At 36.2% G+C, this 21,990-nt stretch overlaps 3 protein-coding genes and 1 non-coding gene across 7 annotated transcripts; 3 read left to right on the top strand and 1 right to left on the bottom strand.

Annotated features, from left to right (window-relative positions):
- The first annotated feature begins 149 nt into the window (after positions 1-149).
- Positions 150-12,386, top strand: LOC106174302 (N-alpha-acetyltransferase 15, NatA auxiliary subunit). The gene is made up of 21 exons (XM_013555796.3): positions 150-334; positions 1,051-1,135; positions 1,330-1,523; positions 1,851-1,919; positions 2,256-2,390; positions 2,819-2,966; positions 3,810-3,929; positions 4,429-4,524; positions 4,911-5,017; positions 5,230-5,302; positions 5,566-5,741; positions 6,354-6,506; positions 6,894-7,022; positions 7,543-7,692; positions 7,939-8,002; positions 8,483-8,670; positions 9,216-9,324; positions 9,585-9,683; positions 9,896-10,039; positions 10,433-10,524; positions 10,886-12,386. The coding sequence occupies exons 1-21, from the start codon at positions 278-280 to the stop codon at positions 11,081-11,083; spliced, it is 2,586 nt and encodes an 861-aa protein (XP_013411250.2). The 5' UTR covers positions 150-277; the 3' UTR covers positions 11,084-12,386.
- On the top strand, positions 7,158-7,294 carry LOC112042400 (small nucleolar RNA SNORA13). The gene has a single exon (XR_002886510.1). It is a non-coding gene; the product is annotated as a small nucleolar RNA SNORA13 (small nucleolar RNA).
- A 513-nt stretch (positions 12,387-12,899) lies between the features above and the next one.
- Positions 12,900-19,748, top strand: LOC106174308 (pirin). 4 transcript variants are annotated; one of them, XM_087008025.1, is made up of 10 exons: positions 13,137-13,217; positions 13,602-13,817; positions 14,210-14,302; positions 14,732-14,812; positions 15,840-16,046; positions 16,395-16,524; positions 16,746-16,816; positions 17,385-17,451; positions 17,859-17,975; positions 18,753-19,748. In XM_087008025.1, exons 1-9 carry the CDS (start codon positions 13,173-13,175, stop codon positions 17,966-17,968), a joined length of 1,020 nt encoding a protein of 339 aa, XP_086864151.1. In that variant the 5' UTR covers positions 13,137-13,172; the 3' UTR covers positions 17,969-17,975; positions 18,753-19,748. The 4 variants fall into 4 exon arrangements, with proteins under 4 accessions (XP_013411262.2, XP_086864150.1, XP_086864151.1 ...); XM_013555808.2 differs by lacking the exons at positions 13,137-13,217; positions 17,859-17,975 and adding an exon at positions 12,900-13,059; XM_087008024.1 differs by lacking the exon at positions 17,859-17,975 and having other exon boundaries at positions 13,128-13,217.
- Positions 18,941-21,234, bottom strand: LOC147762998 (clytin-like). The gene is made up of 2 exons (XM_087008028.1): positions 21,071-21,234; positions 18,941-20,854 (listed from the first exon to the last, which is right to left on the bottom strand). Exons 1-2 carry the CDS (start codon positions 21,227-21,229, stop codon positions 20,312-20,314), a joined length of 702 nt encoding a protein of 233 aa, XP_086864154.1. The 5' UTR covers positions 21,230-21,234; the 3' UTR covers positions 18,941-20,311.
- Positions 21,235-21,990: the final 756 nt, after the last annotated feature.

Below are 21,990 nucleotides of genomic sequence, written 5' to 3' on the forward strand. Positions count from 1 at the left end.
CGCGTTATACCCTCCTTTACAACTTGTGTTTTTGTATTTACAAATAAAGATAAATTAACCTTGATGCCCCCAAATAATTTTGTAAATAATGATCTATTCAAAATATTGAACACTTGTGGTTTGAAGTTTACTTTATTAGTCTCACATTTTGGCAAATCTCGTGAATACGAGATTGTCATTCCAGGTCGGCCATATTGACCAAGTACCACGAGGTTCCAAAGTTACCTTCAGTGAACCTGGCTTGGACTGTCAGCGGATGTAGAGCTATATATTCAAGATGCCCACAAACCAACCTCTGCCTCCGAAGGAAAATACGCTTTTCAAACGAATATTGGTGAGCGTACTTTTCATTGTGAAAAATATCCTTAAAGTTGCACGTGATAGGCGGTCTTCGCCAAAATCTTTCAGAGATGCGTCTCTTCCGCGGTAGGCCCTTTATGATTCAGTTGTTAAATTGTCAGCTATTAAAGGTCGCTTTATTCCACGCGCTGACAAATCGACTCTCTCTTGGTCATAAATTTGTCTAAGTCTGCAGTATCCATCGTAAAAACGTATATTCGAGCTTTAGGCGTGCAACTTTTGTTGGGCGTTTCTTGCCAGATTTTATTTGACTTTTTTCCGGTGCCGGTAGGTTACCTCTTTACATCGTTTGTAGTGCACGGGTGCATTCCTGTATCATGCTGTTTGAAGGCAAGTCCCTCCTCGAGCCATGGTCCCATGACATTGAGGATTTCACATAAAAGTTATCCCTTTAAAAGATACCCTAGCACTTCAAGTGCTAAAGATCCCCTGGTTTTTTTCTTATAGGCACACTATAGATATTCAGTGTGATAACTAATTTCAGTAGCTGATTGCCATTATGTCTTGCACTTACTGAACATCATTGTCACAGACGTCATACAAAACTCCTGTAACAGATACTATACAAAACAAACGGTAGTGCAATGGGAATTTTAAGTATTTTAAATAACCCATGTTGTCTTATAAACAGTGTTAAGATACAAATTGCATTCTTGGTGCCTGTGTTACATGCATTTTGACTTTTTTCAGAAATGTTATGAACAAAAACAGTATAAAAATGGGCTGAAGTTTGCCAAGCAGATCCTGACCAATCCTAAATATGCAGATCATGGAGGTAGGACATGTATGGATAAAAAAATGAAAATTATGAATTATCATCAGTATATCTAATTACAGGGTAAAGTCTAACCTGTGAACAGTTACAGAAATCTGGCTGTACACAAATTTGGTTAAAAACGTTTTGCACTCAAACTTCTCAAAAAGTATCAAGCTTTCCTATCATCGTTGATAACATATTTTTGATTTTAGAAACTCTGGCCATGAAAGGTCTGACCCTGAATTGTATGGGCAGAAAAGAGGAGGCATATGATTATGTCAGAAAAGGTCTACGTAATGATCTTATGAGTCACGTGTGTTGGCACGTCTACGGGCTACTACAACGCTCTGACCGCAAATATGACGAGGCAATCAAGTGCTACAGGAATGCACTGAAATGGGACAAGGTGGGTAATATTTCTTACTTTGGCTCGTATGCTTGGCTTAGGACTTATAATAGTGATATTGTTAAATTATAGCAACCATGTTAATGTTATTCAAAGAAATAAAGAGGAATGAAACCTTTTTAAAAATTGTTTTGAATTAAAGGAAATGTTAATTTAAAAAAAGGAAATGATGTGTGGAAGTATATAATGTAGGCTTTCCTGAATTACAGATGTAAAGAACAAATGGATTTAATCTCTATTTTGAGTCGTATGTAATGGCTAGGCTGAAGCTGCTGTGCATTCATGGCGTGCACTCTGACTACATTTTTACTTTAATTTGCTCTGTAGGACAACATACAGATTCTCAGGGATTTATCTTTGCTGCAGATCCAGATGAGAGATTTAGAGGGATATAGGGTGAGATGGAAATTTGCTGTTGATTTTGATATATGGTTTTATTCACAAAGTAAGCAATATTGATTAAGTAATGGAAGTGGGGTGGGTAGTGGCAATTGAATGATTGAGTTATTCGCAGTTCTTCTGAATTCATTTTCCCATTTGTTATAGCGGGTTACATTTGAATATACTGATTACCAAAAAAAATGGTGCATAGAGTCACAATTATCTTCAGATCTTGTGCTATATATCCTTAATGATAGAGACAGAAGCTGAAGTTGGGTCTTAATGGTATAGTTTGTGAAGTCTTAAATTGATGCAAATTTTAATTGTTCTAGTCTTGATTTCATCCTCTAGGATACCAGGTACCAGTTGTTGGTACTACGTCCAGGTCAGAGGGCGTCGTGGATAGGGTACGCCATGTCTTATCACTTGCTCAAAGACTTTGACATGGCGCTCAAGATCCTGGAAGAGTTTAGGAAGACACAAACGGTAAGCATGATTTGGATTGGATATGTATGTGCTGTAAAAAGTCATTTCAAAATGATGTTTAAGTGGATATGAAAAGTAACTAAATGTTTGTGCAGAATTGTACTGTGAGAAAAAAGATCTAAGCAAAAACCAAACAAATGGAAGATTGATTGACAACAGCTGCTTTTTTGAATAAGCATTGTTGTTATTCATATAACCATGTCAACTGAATGACACCAGCATACTGCATAATAATTTAATACACAGGATTTATTAGTTTTTTTTTACCTGTGCAACAGGGAAGCTGGCATATCTATCATCATCTTCAGGCTTTTTGCAAATGGTGGATCTTTCCAACTGTTGCATTTGTTAAGTTCGGACCATTTCAAAGCATATATTTGGATTCCCATTCCCAAACTATTCTTTTACTTGTATCCCATATTTCCCAGGTGAAGCCGTTTGACTATGAGATCAGTGAACTTCTGCTGTACCAGAACATGGTGATGAGGGAGGCTGGAATGGAGGAAGAAGCCAGTAATCACTTGAACACACACGATGCTGAGATTGTGGATAGGTTGTCCATACAGGAGGTCAAAGGTGAGGAGACATTTTTGTGACTGGGGGGAGGGAGGGGGGGGGGGGGGAAAGAAATGAAAAATGAAACAATTCATGTAAAGAAATGGCATCCCAAACAATGTCTACAGAAAAGTGTAGTCCCCTTGTTTTGCTCATGGAAGGAGAGGAATAAAATCCGTAATCCGACTGTTGTGGATAAAATTGTCAAATTTTTAAGATTAATTTTGTCAAATTGTTTTTGAATATGTGATTGATTTGGGGAAAATAATTTTTGTAACAAGGGGGGGGGGGGGGGAGGGAGGGGAGGGGAAGAGAGAAAAGCAAAAAATGCAAGAATGACTACAATATCAGGTTAGAATATTTTATATCACCTATTATGGATTTTGCATTCAAAACTGCATTTGTTCCTATTTGCATAATCTGTGGTTGACAGCCTGACAATGTCAAGCCTTTTCCCATGTGACCATCCTGTTATTCAAGTAAAAGCATATTTTCAGATCATATTGTTTAACCATCTGTGCAGCACAGCTGTCAGCTGCTGATATTTCTACATAGTGAAAATACCAGTGCGTTAACTTTAACATACCTTCCAAAACAAAACAAAAAAATTCCATGTAATTTGATATACCAGCAGACTTTACCCTACATTACTTACTTTTTTCCCTTTTTTGAAAATTATTTTTGTCATTAATATTGTGTATGGAAAGCATAATTTAAAAGAAAAAATATTTGATGATTTTTTAGTTACGATGAAAAATTATGATTTTGCAAAATGGAGATGTAAGCTTTTATCCAATTTCTTATTATCAGAGCATCTGTAAACTCGACTAATACATTGATATCATTAATCATTTTCTTTAACAGCTAGTTTACTTATGAAAGCTGGTAAAATGGAGGCAGCAGCCAAGATCTACAGAGAGCTTATAGACAGGAATCCAGAGAATTGTGCCTACTACAGTGGTTATGAAGAAGTTTCTAATCCAGGTGGGAGGTCAATTTCATATCTCAGATTGGGAGTTTTCATCTCTTTTTGTTGGGTATCCACCTCTGTGTAAAAGAGATTTAAAAATTTTGCTCTTTTGTATTTATATGTACAGAAAAAAAAGAAGGAAATTTTAGGGGAGGGTGAGATGATGCCATCCATGATATGTAGATCCCTTGCTTTGTTGATATTTAAGCTTTTAACTTGGATTCTTCAGAACACCGAAGTAAGAAATGTTCGTTGTGAGCATTGATTTACTTTTCACTTTGGTGCTAATTGTATCAAAATTGCATCCAGTTTCTGAAATGTTCAAGATTTCCATTTCCACGATCAAAATAGACTAACAATGATTAAAACATTGACTTGTGGGTGTCTTTTTACCTTATATTTTGAAGCTATTCAAAAGTTGACTGGTGCCTGTGTTAAAATAACTAAGTTTAAATTACTAAAGAAATTTCTCAAATTGAATTCTCTTTAATACATATAATATTTTTCCTGCAGCTTCTCCAGAAGAAAGGTTGAAATTGTACCAAGATGTTCTGGCAAAGCTTCCGCGTGCGTCTGCTCCTAAGAAGTTACCTCTAGGATTCCTAACAGGTAGCTGTATAGTAAATAGAGTACCTTTTTTTTTTTTTTTTTTTTTAAATTTATTTATTTATTTTTTTTTTTTAACATTTTAACTGAATTTGTGGAATTGGTATGTTTGCAGTTATTTACAATATCTTGTGGAAAAATTCAGGCGAGCCTTCTGATGCTCATTTAAATTGGGGCTTAAATAAGCTCATCACCAGTGTTATATTTGATGTGCTCATTTGGGACAAAAAGAGACAAGATATGCTGTTATTCCATGCACATATTTTTTTAAGTACACTTTGTGCAGAAAGAGACAAAATGCCAGTATTATTAAACTACTCAAAAGCACTTGGAAGTTTTACCCCTTAGAAAATGTTAGAAGTCGAATAGTAATTTTTTGTGTTTTACAGGAGAAGCATTTAGAAAGAGAGCTGATGTTTTTCTAAGAAATGGTCTACATAAAGGTGTTCCCCCTCTGTTCACAAGCCTTCGTCCTGTTTACAAAGATCCAGAAAAGGTGGGACGTAGAAACAGCTTTCATTAATTGACTGAAGTTTTTTTAATTCCAAAATTATTGATTTTGCATGTAGCAGTTGGATTCTAACAATTTATGTATTTACTTTTGGGAAAATTATTATAGATTAATTGTATGTGAGAGAATGCTTCCAAAGACTAAATGAATGTAAAGGTCTCTATTTTTGATTTTATTTTGTGTTGTATGACTTCCAGGTCAAAATAATTGAAGAATTAGTGTTAGGCTATGAACAATCTCTACAAGAGACTGAATATTTTAGTCCAGAAGGTAAGATTTGTTTCTTAGTGAGTTTATAGAAGTTGTAGATAGAAAAGTTGATGTTTTGATAGATGGCAGCAATAGATTTTGTTAAGAGAAAGGAATGAGTTATACTTGCAAATCACTGCTTTGAATGGGATTTTTTTACTTTTTCACTATTTACTTTAATTCCCAATGTCAACTACATGTTATTAAATCAAAATACAACATGTACACAAAATCAAAGTGCACATTGCATATTATTTGATTTTTGCCATCATCTTGTTTTTTAGACGTAGGCAATGCAGAGCAAGAATCGGCATCAGTATTACTTTGGACCCACTACTTCCTGGCACAACACTATGATTTCCTGAACCAAACCGAAAAGGCACTGGCCTACATCAACAAACCCATAGAGAGCACACCAACTTTAGTTGAGCTGTATGTACTGAAAGGGAAAATATACAAGGTAGGGACAGTTAATGCAATGTGTAATGGTAGATACTCATTTAAATTCAACAAAACAGATAAGGCACATTTATATAGGTTATTCTCAGTGATATCTACAGGTTATTGGAAAGCTCTTGTGTAGTGAGTTGGGTTTATTGTCAATCTCTAACCTCACAGAAGCCAATTATCTTAGTCCTGTTCAATGTTCTGTGATTTTGCCCCTTATATTTTATCACATTACTTGTGTTCTCTGGGGTAGCGCTAACACTCGCCAATTTAGCCAAATGCTAAAACTGACTGAAATTGGCTTAACAAATTAGGGTTGATTTGACTCATTTTAGTCAAATTTAAACCATTTGTACAAAAAAGCAATGAAAAAGTAGTAATTTGGCTAAACGAAAAAAAATTGCTAGCGCCACCCCAGGTTCTGTTACTTCACCTTGGTAGTATTAAATTACTTGGTGTTGTACTATGTTACTATACCTCTGTTATATGCTTTTACTTGGTTATATTCTTTACTTTATCTGTGTTTCATTCTGTTATTTGGTGTTATATTCTTTCCTTTACCTCTGTTATGTTCTATTACTTGGTGTTATCTTCTTTATTTATGTTATATTCTATTACATTACAGCATGCTGGTGATATTCACAGTGCGGTAGAGAACCTGGACGAGGCCCAGGCCCTGGATACGGCCGACAGGTTTGTCAACTCCAAGTGTGCCAAGTACATGCTGAGGGCTAACATGGTCAAGGAGGGGGAGGAGATGTGCTCCAAGTTCACTAGGGTAAGTGAAATTCCCATCAGGATAAGTAGGTAGTGTGTTTAAGAAAATGTTTCCCAAAGGTAATATGATCAAAGCTCAATGTTCAAGTGAAAGTCCCAATAGGATCAGTGTGTTGTAAGTTTAAGAAATATTTCCCAAAGGTGATGTGATCATTTGCTCAAGTTTGGGGTTGGGATAAGTAGGTTGGTGTGTGAAAAGTTCTAACAGTGTAAGTGCATGAAAATACATTTAAAATGAAATTAAGAGGTGCTTTTTTTTTTGGTTGATTGTCTGGTTATTTTGAGGCTACTTTTGTTTTACTTTGTAATGCCAGTGTAATAAAAACGTTGTTAAAAGGCATTTGATATTTAGAAAATGCTAGTTTTGTATGCTCTCCTATATTTTCAGGAGGGAGTGGCAGCTGTGGAAAACCTGAATGAAATGCAGTGCATGTGGTTTCAAACAGAGTGTGCTGCAGCATACAGGAGGCTAGGGAAGTGGGGAGAGGCCTTAAAGAAATGTTGGGAGATAGATAGGGTAAGTTAAAGGTGATTCTCAGTGTCAAGGTTTTAAATAAGTAATGTTGGAAAAACCACATGGTTAAGACTCTGAAATATAAAAACAGTGGGAATTTCTGAAAAAAGAAATTTATATATTGAAGCATAAGTTTTCTGCCTCTGTGTTGCTTGATCACTATGTTCATTTTGTGCTCGAGTGTCAAAAGAGGCAAACAGTATTATCCTTTAGCAATGTCCAGTAAGCATTCAGTCTTGTGGTAGACTGTCTGCACGTTGCTTTAGGAGACAATAGTTGAAAGATGTGTTACTTTCTGTAAGGTATATCGAGTAAAACATTTTCATTGTTCTTTGATTTTTGATGATTGAAGAAGAAATTTTATAAAGATGAAACGGTATTACATCAAAAGCCATGTTTTTAGTTAAGATTTGCTGGTTGTGTTTAAAATGATACTTCATGAGGCCTACCACATATTAGTGTGATGGTTTCGAAATGTATTTTAGCATTTGGTTTGATATTGATGATTTTATTTTGCTTTCAGCATTTTACAGAAATTATAGAGGATCAGTTCGACTTCCACACGTACTGCATGCGCAAGATGACATTGCGGGCGTATGTTGGGCTTCTACGTCTGGAGGACAGGCTTCGTAGTCACCGTTTTTATTTTAATGCAGCAAAAACTGCAATAGAGGTATAGTTAATAGTTTTTCAATAAAAAAAATGGACTTTTAAATAGGGAAAATGCTCTATGAAAGTAACTGCTCATTTGTTTTCAGTACAGAAAAGAAAAATATTATTATAACCAAATAGTTATTTGTCTGATAGGTATTTAATTACTTTCACTGTAAAAGGTGTCTTAGACCTGATTAGAAGACTGCAGATTGCATTTTAGTATTACCTTAAGCTATTTTCTGAAGAAAGTGTTTTCATCTTTTAGATCTATGTTCATCTTTGTGATCACCCAGTGACGGAGAATGAAGAAGATGAACAGGCAAACACAGGTATTAATAATATTGACATTTAGTGTTTTTTTTTTTTTTTTTGTTTTTTTTTGCATTGTTTTGTTTGCCAGGTTTACATGATTAATTTATTAAAGTCATGATGTTGATTAGATAATGAAAATGAATTTTGCAGTCTTACCACTGGAGTGTAAATGATGTTCTCCAATAGATCCTTCAGACTTCCCAAAACAAGTACTCATTGGGTGGAGAGGAAGACCATGTTTCCCTGATACACTCCTTGTAGTGACAAAAAATTCTAACACAATGCATGTCAAAGAATTGTAGCAGCAGAGAGGGGCCAATGCGTGGCTGTCACTTACATTGATATGCTCCAAAAGTAGATTCTTTTTCTGAAAAGGGGACAGTGAATGGCTCCATTTGATATCCTACAAGTCTAAAGACACTGGTCATCACAACTTTCTTCTTGTGTTTTGATGTTTTTATTTTTATTTACACTGCATCTCTTTGTCCTGGCTTTAGAAAACCTTACACCAAGCGAACTGAAGAAGTTACGAAACAAGCAGCGAAAAGCACAGAAGAAGGCGGCACTGGAGAAGCAGCGGCAAAAAGAGGAGCAGCAGAAACGGGAGGCACAGAAAGCCAAGGCACAAGACCCAGACCAGGATGGGCCTAAAGAAGAGGATTTAATCCCCGAAAAATTAGCTAGGGTGAGCATGGCAGATTTCTACAGATAGTGCAGTCAGTACAGGCCTTACCCAATAGATCTAATCACCAGATGGTCATTCTTATTCTCTGGGAAATTTTGATGTCCCAGAGTGCAGTGGGATCTCTATATTACTGTCACACCAGCATGCATGGAGATAGCCCTGCATGTGAGTAGTGGAGGTCTTCCCATCCCAAAGATTCCTTTGTGTGAGTGTAAATGATGTTCTCCAATAGATCCTTCAGACTTCCCAAAACAAGTACTCATTGGGAGGAGAGGAAGACCATATTACACTGATACACTCATTTGAAACTCGTGTTAACAGTGCAGCAGTTATGATAACATGAATTAGAAAAATGTCAATTAATAGACCTGTAAGGGGGAGGGGGGAGGTCTGTTGGTTCAAGAGAATCACTTTTTGGTAGGGAAAGGTCCACTGTGAAGCAAAATTTGATCTTGGTTCTAAGAACTCTGGTTTTGTGGTAAAACGTTGAAATTGCTCGGTACAGACCTGATTTTATTGTATAAATTCAATATTTAACATTTCAGCCTGAAGACCCACTGGAGCAGGCAATTAGATTTTTAAAACCTCTTCAGATGTTAAGCTCAGATAGGATAGAAACACATGTTCTAGCTTACCAAATATATTCTAGGAAAGGTAGGCTATATTTATATTTATACAAATATATAGTGTGGCATAACAGATATGTTAAAAAAAAAATTATTAATAATTATTGATATAACAGGTGTACTCAGAAAATTTATTTTTCCACTCTTTGAATAATGCAAAATTGATATATTTTAATTTCTCCTACAGTGCATATTTATCTACAAAATATCAGTGTGGGGAAAAAGAGGGTTTATATGTGCAGTTTGTGGCAATTTATTCTAGTCATTCCCATTTTCTTAATCACCCAGGTAAATTACTCCTGATGTTGCAATGTATAAAACGTGGTTGTGCAGTGGATAGGAATAATCCCCAGTTCCATGAATGTTTAATGGACTTTTTAGAGAAAGGTGAGACTCTTGAGTAAATAGCCATTACATTATTTGTTAGTTTTTGATACTGTCCATTAAAAATTAAGTAGAAGACATTGAAAAAGATTTTAAACAAATGCCAAGTAATCGTGTAATTATGTTTACATAATGAAAGTTATAGGTGATATATTAATCAGTCATATAAAAGTTAAACTTTATGTCATAGTTCTAATATTTCCCTCCAATTTCAGTCAAAAGTCAAGGCGACTTGGCCAGTCCTGTCAGCAGTGTTCTGAAGCAGAGCATGGAGGTGATCTATCAGGGCAAAGACACTAGAGCTTGGAACAATGAGTACCTAGAAAAGAACAGCGACTCTCTACCACATGTCCTGACAGGTAATTATCATGGTGCTTTTCAGCCAGTTTTTAGAGTGACTTCTCCTAGGGTTTTTCTGTAAAGTGACCAGGCTTCCGTTAAACACATCCATGTGTATTTACCTGCACTTTGACACATTGGTAGACAGACCTGGTTCCTTCAAGCACTCAGCATTTCAAAAGGCCACCCTTATCAGATTGGAAGGTTAAAAAAAAAGTTAAAAGTAAAAAGTAAACTAAAAATCATTCCAAACAGTTTTCTGGCTGTACTTAAACATGTTTAAGATAAAGATTCAAAATATGCATCCCAAAATATTTCACAATAGAATATACAACTGAAAGCTTTTACATGTCTCATTTAAGTATTGAAAGAGTTAATTCCTAAGATTTATTTTGATGCTGCTGTCATTTCAGCTGCCAAAGTAATGTATAAACTGGAGCCCAAGTCACAAGACAAAGCTGTGGTGCTGGCCACAAATCTGGATCTTAATGGAGTCACGATACAGGTAAATATAGAAATATTGATAACAAGATTTTGTAAATAAAAAGAAAATTGTATACCTGCCTCTAACAAATTTGGTTTCATTGAATTAAAGTTGAAGCAATATTTTCATGGCAGACTGACATAAACGAGACAGTTTTTTTAGTCAGGATTGATAAAAATTGATCACTGTTACAGTTATTAACAGGGATGAGATTTTTCCAACTACTTTTGGGAGCCAAAAATAACACTGGCCAATGCTGTCCCCTGGACCCCACACCATATTTTCTGACTTTTTCCCTTAATGCTAGTCTCATACTTGTGTAAACTAGAGATTGCATTTTTTTCTTAGATGAAGGCTACTCACTTTCTTTAACTCTTTTTAGAACTGTACAGAGGTGCTAGAAAGCCTGCGCCGTGGAGATCTAGGACAGTGCGAGGCAGAGGCTCTGGAATACGAAGGGAAATGCCACGAACGCTTTAAATATGCAACGGCTTTCATGGGACAAGGAGGGAGGAACCATGTTCACGAGCACATAGGTCAAAGCACAGAATGCAATCATGACCACCCCATAGAGTCCTAGCATTTGTGTGTGGGGCAATGGCGTGTTGGTAGAACCTGTACGGTGGGAAAGCAGAGAGAGATTGCGATTGCGGAGGTGTGTGCGGGTGCTCATGCCTTCTTCACCAGCTCACGGAAGTTGCAGCAAATTTGGATCCCAAGTCTGTTTGTCCTTTTTTCCCCCCCTCAAACGAACATTGTCTGGTCAAGTGGCAGTGCCGTTTCAGTTTGATGGAACCTGTTTTTGTGGCGACAAGATGAGGCTTGGATTCAAGAGACTGCAGTGGACTTGTATGGAAGTTGCTAAGCTGTTTGGACAGCCAAGATTGACCTTTGCCCTATCTGTCATGTGCCAGTCGTTTTCATCAACTTCAGTGTCACAGCATATGGCATGGCCATGCCCCAAACGTGTTAAACTTTGTGCACGTTGCAAACCATTTCTCTCCCACGTGTTTTGGGTCATAAAAAACTCTGCAATCCGAGGTTCTGTCATAAACCAGACCATCATCTGTGCTTTTATGCTTTATGTTATAAGTTGTTTTGTTTTTTATTCATTTTTTAAGAGTGAAAGACCGGTTCTTGTGATCCTGTCTTAAGTGTTATCAATTCTCACTACCAAATCCAGTACCTGTGATCATCATAGTGTTACCTTGTCAATATTATACATTGACAACATGTCATTTATTATTGATCAACAAACATTTGTTATTGGTCTTGAATATTTAGGCAGTCTGTGTAGCTTGGATCCTCATAGGCTGTTTGCAGCATTGCTAGTGGTGTGATTTATTTTGTTCGTTTGAAGACAACTGGCTCTGTTCTTGTTTTTTGAGGTCATAGAACGTTAAAAAGCACGTTTTGATTTGAGATTTGACAATCGAGTTAAAAGAAGGAAGAAGCCAGAATGAGATTTTGCAGCATGAAAGCTTGGTATGAATGACTGTACAGTGTTGCCTTATATTTCACTGACAGAAGACATCCACGTTTAAGAGTCGCTCACCCCTGTATTGAACAAGAGCCATTGTGCTGAGATGATATGGTCTCTGGCGACATCCCCACAGCTCTGCACTCTATTTCTGCCCCCGGCCTGTTTATGAATATGAACTTTAGAGGGAGGCAAGATACTATGACAGTACATGACACTCGAGACTGCCTTGGAGCAACAAAAAACCGTACATGTGTGTCTTCTTACTTGTGGAAACTGGAAACCTGCCTTCTGATTATTGAAATTTTAACATCATTTCCATCCTTGGTAAAAAAATCACAATTTGTCCTGTTGTGCTCAGGACTTTTTTTCTGAATAAAATACAAAAATGAGTAAGCTACTATCCTTTTGTTTGTCGTTTTCCAATGGTTCTCAACAGAAAAGGGACGAATGTAGGCATCAAACATTGCTAGTAAAATTAACTATATTTAAATGAGCTGAATAAAGTTTTTAGACTGACTATCATCCTCTGTTGAAAGGAAACTAAAACCCAAGTATTATTTTTATGATGAAAGAGAGGTTTGTTTCAGGAGTAAAATCTCCCTTAAAATTGCATGTGTACGTGTCCGAGACCTAAAGCTGGCACGTAAAGGAATTTGCTTCTATGGTTTAACTTACGGCAAACTTGTATAGCATAACGGGTTGAGAGTCCGTTACTTTATCCAACAATAAGTCGGTATGTACGATCCAAATCATATTAGATCCTTGATTAATTGGCATTTTAAAACAATTAAATAAAATTTGTTCGGTGTGGTGGGAAGAAATGGTCTCTGACTTTGACCCTTAAAGCATTCAAATGAAACGTAATCAATCAATTAACTGTTCAGTGTTTTCGCCTGTCACTTGGTTCAGAACACAGTTGATGGTTGAGAAAAGGGCAATTACTTCGCAGCGATACTACTATACGACCTGACCTGACCCAATTCCTGATGGATTGATTGTTATTATAAAAACAGATGACTTGCAAAAAAGTTTAGACGTGGTTTATGTTAACACTAAGTGCAAAATCTTGCTTGGTGAGTAGTGATGTATTTGGGATGTGTTTTTTTATTTTAAATAGTTAAATGGCACTGTGGAAACTTGCCTCTAGCTCTAGTTACAGTATTAGCGTACGGTACCTACATTGTAGATGAAACGGCAGAGCCAGAGGCAGAGGCAAAGTGATTGTAGAGAGGTGATTTTCCAGTGTCCTCAGAAACTCGGGGCCCTCCCAGTCCGCCTGCCTGAGGGGCTTTACACACATTACTGACAGTGACAATATGTGTCTACCACAACATATCGAACATTGCTGATGTACTTGATACGGTGAAAAGGAATGCCCTTGGTGTCTTTCACTTCAGTTGTGTTCACAATGAGCTAGCCATGGCAGAAAAGAGACGTTGATCAAAGTCACCGAAAACATTGAACAAATAATTGCGTATTATAATCAACTACAAAATTATGTGCACATTAATATTAACAAATTGTTAAGTAAGTTAACATAGTTACTATATTGTAGTAATTATATAAGCTCGAAAATTAAAGTTTTCCATTATTATTATTGTTATTATTTTTTTAGAAATGTCTATTGCCTGTCATCATCTCCCAGACTGTTTATAGCCAGCTGCGGATACCCAGTCCATTTGATCTGCCACGGGCAGCCTTTGTCAACTTTGTCACCTCCGATAATACCACAGTGGGCAGCATGAGTCGCAAGGTGGTACAGACAGTTTTGAGTGTTGAACAGGATGAAGGCATGGGGGCTAGAGTGAGGCGGAGTGTGGGAAGAGCTGAGGTGAGAATTAAAATGGAAAAGATATATATGTACAATTGCCAACATTATAGCCCTACTAGTAGCCTGGGATTCAGACTTGAAGATTCTGAACTTCTTCATTTTTAAATTTGCATGCACATACATGTATGTCTGCATAGCCAGTAAAGCATATTTGTATGTCAAGTTTTTAAAATGTTCATTAACAGATATGCAGATCAATCTGTATAGTACTCAGATGGCCCATGCAGGTCTCTCTATTTATATATTAATACTAAAGGTCTGGAAAAAATGTTAGATGAATAGTCAATATTTCAGACTTCAGTTTACATATTATATCTTTATAATTATACTCTAAGATGACATATGATCCTCCCATGCAGTTGTGAAAATTTTTGTTACTTTTTTTTTCTTAGCTGAAGAATTTGGATCCATTTTTGCTGCTGGATGAGTTTAGAGTGACCGCGCCAGCAGGATTCCCAGACCACCCTCACAGAGGCTTTGAAACTGTGAGTTTTTATGAGCAAGCAATTGGAGTAAAATGCAAGATAGAGAAATCAATATATTGACACATTTTTCTGCATATTTTTGATGGTTGGTTTCTTTTGTTTTATTGTGTAATTATTGTCACTAGTAGATTCATTCAGATAACAGGCCATGATTGTAATGGAGTAAAATGTATCTTCAACTAAAGTTTATAATAAGATGAAGATTGATATAGAAAAAACAAAAGAAATTTATCATAGTGGTTATACACATTAAAAATGTAAAAAGCTTTCATACCTGGTCCATTTCAAACTCAATTGTTGAGAACACAAAAAAAAAAAAAAAAAAAAAACTTCCCAGCAGTTTTTGTAGTTGTAGGCCTCAGTGGCTTTAATTTTTCTATTATGTGATCATAATAGGAAGCACTAGCTGATGGTATTGTTTTTTTCCAGGTGACTTACATGTTAAATGGGGCATTTCGACATGAAGATTTCTGTGGACATAAAGGCATAATCAATGCAGGGGATTTACAGGTAATGGTATTGTTACCATTTAGGGACCGTTCACATGAAAAATATATTTTCTAAAAATCTAAAAATCTATTTGCGGTATGTTGTGATCATGGTCTGTGCCCTGAATACCCCACGGCGTAATTACGGGCAGCGTGAGCCTGTTACTTCCAAAGCTGTAATTAATTCTCGGCGCAGGCAGTAATTACGCCGCGGTTTTCAGGGCACAGACCATGATCACAACATACCGCAAATAGATTTTTAGATTTTTAGAAAATAGATTTTTCATGTGAACACAGCCTAAGTCTTGTTCACATAATCATAAATGCTGAGGCTGACTGAAATTTGGTGCTTCAGTATTTTTATTTTATGATTATTAAATAATGATAGTATTTTGGTGAAAGTGAACTTATGATTCTTAAATAAGATTGAATATTTTAATATTAAAATTTTGATTTTATATTCATTTTAAAGGTAAAAAAAATTTCCTTTTGGCTCATTTTTTTATTGTGACTATATTTCCCAGCTTGGTGTCTGGTACATGTATGGCCATTTCCCCCCCCCCCCCCCCCCCCCCCCCAAAAAAAAAAGAAACCTGAGTCACATAAGTGATGCACACATTTTGTGTAATATTTGGTTAGATTTAACTGATTTATACCACTTCTTAGGGACCATTCCTATAGATATTTGGATCGATCAATCTCCCTGGGGAGTCTCACTAAATTGCTGTCAACTTGGCCAGCTTAAGTGTCTGTCATGCCTAGTAATTATCTTTACCTCTTAGCTGATTTGGTAGGCGTGACAGACATTTAAACCTCTTGAGCTGATATCAATTTAGCCTGAATCCTCAGGGAGTTAGATCGATCCACTCGGGGAGGGCACTATAAAGTATAAAATGGCAAAAATACTAGGACAAGCCAGAATTATGCAAATATTATATGCAAAATGTGAATGTCACTGACAGGACTCAGAGTCACTTTTTAAGTGAAACGATCCCTATATTAAATATGGAAGTGGACGACTCAATCCTCACTCCTTCCTGTGATTTCAGTGGATGACAGCAGGAAGGGGCATAGTGCACTGTGAGATGCCGCATGGAGATAAAGAAGGTCATGGTCTACAGCTGTGGGTGAACTTGAGCAAGAAAGACAAAATGATCAAACCAGCTTATCAGGAACTTTTGGACAAGGACATCCCAAAAGGAGAGAAGGATGGAGTCACAGCTAAGGTTATTGCTGGAGAGGCTTTGGGTATAAAGGTAAGGGTCCAAGTACTCAGTACACTGTATATGTGTGATTCATATCAAGTCATCATATATTTAGATCTTTGAGAAATAGATAAGTTATTATATTATGCATGCATGTTTATGTGAGAGTGTTTGTGTATGTGCATGTGCACCTGTATTTGTGCATGCATGTGTGTTCAAGTGTTTGTGTATATGTGTGTGACATGTGTGCTTGCATGTATGTGTGAGTTACGGGAAAGCCATTAGTACATTGTAATACTAAGTGGTTTATAAGCTAGCTGGTATTTATATACTTAAATTTTGATTCTCAGAATAATACTTGCTGTTAGTGCAGTCTCTCTCTATATAAATATGTTCCAGTCTCCTGTGTACACCAGAACACCTACTCTATACATAGACTTCACAATGGCCCCTGGGTCCAGGCTGTCTCAGGCCGTACCCCGGGGATGGACTGCATTTGTCTACACTCTCTCAGGGGAGGCATACTTTGGTAAGGGGTCTGGACGATATCATATGACCTTCTGGACAAGTAACAGTGAAAACTTGAAAATTTCGTCACTTAGAAATTAATTAATGTTTTTAAATGCATGAATCTTACACACTCACATGAGGTGTCAAACTTTTCAAAAATTATGAAGAGGCCCATTTTGAAGTATGACAAAATGTTCAAAGTGACAGTGTATTAATGATCGATTACATCTGTAATTTAAGGTGGAACTCATGGAAAACCTCACCACACCCTGGTGCTGGGGGATGGGGAGACACTGGAGGTGGAGAATAAGGTGAGCAGGGTGTGGGAAGCACTGTCCCAGTTGTATTTATGACCCTGTTCCCATACCTAGATTGATCTAGCAAGACCAACCCATCTCTGAGGGGTTTCTCGCTAAACTGCATTCTGCCTAAGGGGCTTAGATGTCTGGCATGCATCCTGAAGCTGTTAGGGGGTAATTAAATATCATTTGGTAGCTTCAGTAGGTGTGCCAGAGATCTAAGCTGCTTAAGCTGACTGCACTTTAGCGAGAATCTCCTTGGAGATGGGTCAATCCTGCTAGATCAAGTAGGTATGGGAATGGGGTCTAAGTATTAGCCATTTTAAACAATGGCTATATGTTGTTTGGAGGTAGAGATAGAGTGTGAGGGTATGTGTGTGTGAGAGAGAGAGAGAGAGAGAGAGAGAGAGAGAGATCATCAAACTGATAACGAATATGATGATGTAATTTAAAGGCATTCTCTTTTGTGGTATTGCTTATGATGCAGATATTGTCAGAAGGTGCAAGAACATTAAGATTAATCTGTGAATTTCAAGGGACTCTGTATGATTCTAGTTGCATATATTTTTTGTTATTTTAGGGCAAAGAATCCTGTCACTTTGTGCTCATTGGAGGGATGCCAATAAAAGAACCTGTGGTACAATATGGTAAGTAACATTGGGTCATATACAGTAATGTTTGATGTCAGTGTATCTGGTAGTGCTTGGTGGTGGGAAATTTCTTTTTGGCAACACCTGTAATGAGAAATTGGATTTTAATAATTGTTAAGATGGAAATCTTTTCTTGATAAAACAATCTGTTGAGGACGGTAGAAATCTCATTTTAAAACAGGGCATCATAATTTCTTAGCAGAAAAAATTAGATACTTAATCCTTACAGATGTGATTATTTTGAAATTTAAAAAAAAATTGAGGCCTTTCAGCAGCCTTTACTTTACTACTTTGCTTGTTTTCGGCTTGGTTTTTATGACAGAGTAGCCTCTCTTTCTCATTTAAATTCACTCAAGAAAAAAAAGCAAAACCACATATTAGATCTTTAATTCTGTATTGGTCAGGTCCCTTTGTAATGAACACACGAGAAGAAATTTCCCAAACTATGCAGGACTTCCAGCTGGGGAGGAATGGTTTTGAGAATGCTAAAAAATGGGCTAGTGGTAATACTTAGAGAACAGGTAAGGGAAGGTCTTTTTATTTTTTTTTTCTACACTTTGAAACAGGAGCTGATTGAGGCCATCTTCTGGGTTTTCCAGAAGACGATCAGGTTTTCAATTTTATGTTGAAGGGTATCTAATGTTTTCTGTCGGAAGACGGTTAATACAGGATAGATTAACAAAGATAATTTGGAAGACTGTCAGAATATATCTCTGGATCCACCCCTGAGATGCATGTATGTTAGACTAGTAAAAGTAAGGTAGTCGTTGAAAGTACTGCCAACAGATGACAGGTTGTACTTCGTATTCACCATTAATGTGGACTCAATTGGGATTTGCAGAAAAATTTAATATAATATGAAACATGAAAAAAAACTTTTTAAAAAACACTTCCTGCTTGGTTAGTCATAGAATGCTTTTCATCAGCTGTGTTATATTTTAAGAATAACAAAAAGTTTAAGTAGTGGGACTGTAGAGAAGGCAATGTAGGTAAACAATATCAGTATTCAATTTAGATGTTGATTGAAGAAAAATGACTGAAATTATTCTTTCTTCTTGGTATAAGTATCTGCAGATGCGGGTTTGGCTGTTTTACTAAATATAATGTCCTGCACACCTTGTTTAATGTTGGAAATGTATTGTTTGATATTTGACTTTTAAATTTGCAATTTCATATGGATTTTATTCTCATCTGTGAAAACCAGAGCAATTTGGAGTCAATGACAAACATTTGTTCAGCTATGGATATTTCAAAGGAAAAAATATTACTTGATTTTTGACATTTTTTTTCTGCCACAGGACCATTTGTGATGACAACAGATGAAGAAATCAAAGAAGCTATGGCAGACTATCATCATGACAGGAATGGGTTTGAAAATGCGAGCAGTTGGAATTCATTTGTGGTCACAGAAGATGATTTACCACCGCCATAGTTGCCTAGACTTGCCATGTTGTAATTCATGCCATTGTTGATACATCATCTCTCATATTGGACACAAGATTGTTTTATTTGTATGTTTTAAAATGTTGTTGAGAAGAAAACGCACAAAGTACATTCTGCATTCAACATAAAGACTGTCAGTAAAGTCATGTCATCAGTGTAGAAGACTCATCTTTTATCTGAAATCTGTGACTAACTTTAGAAATCAGAAAATTTTACTATATTCTTCTTTATATAAGGCAGCTATAGGTAAACAAGTCATGCGCATAGCATTTTACATTTAACTTCTGAATCTTTACTTAAACAGTGGGGAGTGGAGAATGTGATAAACAATTTTGAAGACGTACTTATTTTGATATAATTCAAGTATTGAAGTGGTGTGCTTTTATCTCAAGCAAATAGCCGTGACTAACTTAAAAGAAAGTGGTTGGGATTTTAATTAATTTTTTTTTACTTGAATTTTTATGCAACAATGATTGCAGTGCATATTTTGTATGAAGGAACAACAGTAATTGGACCTTGGGATTCTTGGTGTTGGATGGTTTATTATTATTATTACTCTTTTTTACATAAAGATGATTTTTTATTTCAAATCTCAATAGAATTTTTTAATGTCACTGCTTTTCTCAGTTTCATCATGTATATGACTGTCAGGTTGACAGCCTTGCTGTCTAAATTGTTCAAAGATATTGTCTATTTCAGTTAATTTTGATCTCCTTCATCAGATATGTTTTACACTTAAACTGTATGTGGCATTACCTCGATGTGGTGTAGGTCTGAAAATGTGTTTTTGTTTTGTAAAAAAAAACTTATAGATATTTCTTACAATAAATTGCAAGGCAAATTAAAATTTTTTTCTGTGCTTTAGTGTATTGGTTAAATTTGTTCTCAACCCATATTTACTTTGTTTATGTATCTGATTTCATAAATCCAAGCCCTGCTAATTTATACCCAAATGACTCTTTTGCATGTTTAACAATCTTAAACAAGGGCTATAAATTGAAAAATATTATTTTAACACAAATAACTGTAATGCCAGTGCTGTCTGGTATGTATGTTACACCATTTAAAGGAACATGGCTTATACTGAAGGTCGAAAAAAAATGTTGCTAAAAATTCGCAATGAACTTCCCTTAATCCTGTGTTACAAATGCCGATCTTTGATTTTAACATTTCAAAATAAATTAAGATATCAGTATGATTAAAACAAAATTTACTTTTCCCTTGTAATAAATCTAAAAAATGAATGTTAAATCAGAATTGGTCTTTGAATAAATATACCCAGAACTGCAGTGTTCACAAAAATTATCATTTTGGTTTTCATTTCAAATCCTTTTCTATTCATTGCAGTCCAGACAGTTCTGAATAACGGTAAATGTCTGTGGTAATGAAGACATTGATTTCTTTATCTATTTAATTAGAGAGAGCCATAGAAAAGGGCTGTCCTGTTATCTTCCATGTCAAAATAAAAATGTTCACAACCATATACGAACTCCTCCATACTAATAATGCCATTTTGGTTGCGGTCAACGGCAGTGAAAAGTTCCTCCGTCGGCAGGGCGTTTCTTGACATCTCTAGGAATTTGGAGTACTCCCCAGCAGACAGTCCCTCGTCGCAGTCCAAGTCAAAGATGTGGAACCAGTCTAAACACCAATCCAACTCAAGGCCATCCAGTGTCACATTGCGGATATCCGTTCCAAATAACTCAAGCCACCTGCCCAGGTCAATTGACTGTTCCACGTTGGATATATCTGCGCCCAACCATTTTTGCCATGCTTCGCTCATTATTTCATGTACAGCCTTGGCCCTCCAAGAGGGGAGAACCCGATGAGCTCTCTCCGTCACCTTATCCACGTATTCCTCCTTGTAGACCAAGCCATCCCCGTTGATATCTAACATTCTAAACCCCATGGTCTGTTTCCAAACCCAAAGATCAGATACTTGGTTGTCTTGAAGTATCTGTGTATTAAGTGTAATAGACGTGAATTAAACAAACAATGAGGCTTAACTGTAACTTGTACTTTTTTATTAGCTAAATATTTCGAAAAAAGTTGACAAGACTGCATCTGTGGATGACATCCCCATATAAGTTAGGAAAGTGTGCACAACACATGGCCTACATTTTAATCAAAATTAATTAAAATTTGAAAACCTTTTGGTTAAATGAAATCTCACCTTTGAATGAGCAAATTCGACACCGTTAGAGACGACGAACAGAACAATCATTGCTAGTACAAGATCGAACAGACACATAGTTATTTGTCTGAAAAAAGGGTGGATGAAATTGAAACATTTCTGAGATAAATACAAGTATTTTACAAAGATGTATATCATGAAAGTCTGTCAAAAATGATATCGCTATGGTATAAGAATGCAAAAAGTCGATGAAACATATTATTCTCAGGGTTCTTTTCATTTAACTCAGTACAAAATATATGCTAAATGATGTATTTGTAAACAAAACAGTTTATAAGCTTGGTAGTTAGATCAAATATGATAATTATAAAACACAAGTTGAAATGTTTACATACCTTAGCTTGCGGCCAACCTTAATGTAAGCCTTCATCAGAATGATGTGAGTAGATGTTGTTACTTACTGCAATGTGGCATAGCGGCTAGCACCATGCACCTAGCGAAAGTCTGAATGTATGGGGGCTTCAGTAATTTTTCGTTGTGTGAGAACAATTGTAAAAGTGTATACAGAACATACGGGTATGTTTATGTCTGTATTTAGTTATACTGCTTACAATGCGCAAAAACAATATTATATAATTCCCTCTGGGTTATATAGTAACTTCACGCACATGGGTAGTAAATAAAAGATGTTCTTAGCCTTAGATTATGCAACTAAATGGCTTTAATAGGAATCCAATTAATCTTTTTGTATTGTAGATTTTATGTGACTTTGGATGTAGATTCAATGTCATCAATTAAAATAATATGGCACTGGCAATAGATTCAGTAACTGTATTCCTTGACAAACATGTTAGTAGGATCAAGGATGACAAATTTGCAATTAGGCTGACAGAATGGTCACCAAGATACGAAGGCAGAAAACAATGAAAATCTCGTAAGAACTGGAGATTTGAGTTAGA

The sequence above is a fragment of the Lingula anatina genome, chromosome 3, assembly GCF_051362555.1.
Source record: "Lingula anatina isolate TDL-2025a chromosome 3, LinAna3.0, whole genome shotgun sequence".
NCBI classification, from domain to species: domain Eukaryota; kingdom Metazoa; phylum Brachiopoda; class Lingulata; order Lingulida; family Lingulidae; genus Lingula; species Lingula anatina.

Excerpts from the sequence above, each read along its gene's own strand:
- LOC106174302 (XM_013555796.3), top strand. The coding sequence starts at position 278 with ATGCCCACAAACCAACCTCTGCCTCCGAAGGAAAATACGCTTTTCAAA. Across the intron at positions 9,325-9,584 it reads CCAAATATATTCTAGGAAAG|GTAAATTACTCCTGATGTTG; the intron begins GTAGGCTATATT and ends TTAATCACCCAG. Across the intron at positions 10,525-10,885 it reads TTAATGGAGTCACGATACAG|AACTGTACAGAGGTGCTAGA; the intron begins GTAAATATAGAA and ends AACTCTTTTTAG.
- LOC106174308 (XM_087008024.1), top strand. The coding sequence starts at position 13,173 with ATGAAACGGCAGAGCCAGAGGCAGAGGCAAAGTGATTGTAGAGAG. Across the intron at positions 13,818-14,209 it reads GGAGTGTGGGAAGAGCTGAG|CTGAAGAATTTGGATCCATT; the intron begins GTGAGAATTAAA and ends TTTTTTTCTTAG. Across the intron at positions 16,047-16,394 it reads GAGAGGCTTTGGGTATAAAG|TCTCCTGTGTACACCAGAAC; the intron begins GTAAGGGTCCAA and ends AATATGTTCCAG.
- LOC147762998 (XM_087008028.1), bottom strand. The coding sequence starts at position 21,229 with ATGATATACATCTTTGTAAAATACTTGTATTTATCTCAGAAATGTTTC. Across the intron at positions 20,855-21,070 it reads TCGAATTTGCTCATTCAAAG|ATACTTCAAGACAACCAAGT; the intron begins GTGAGATTTCAT and ends CTTAATACACAG.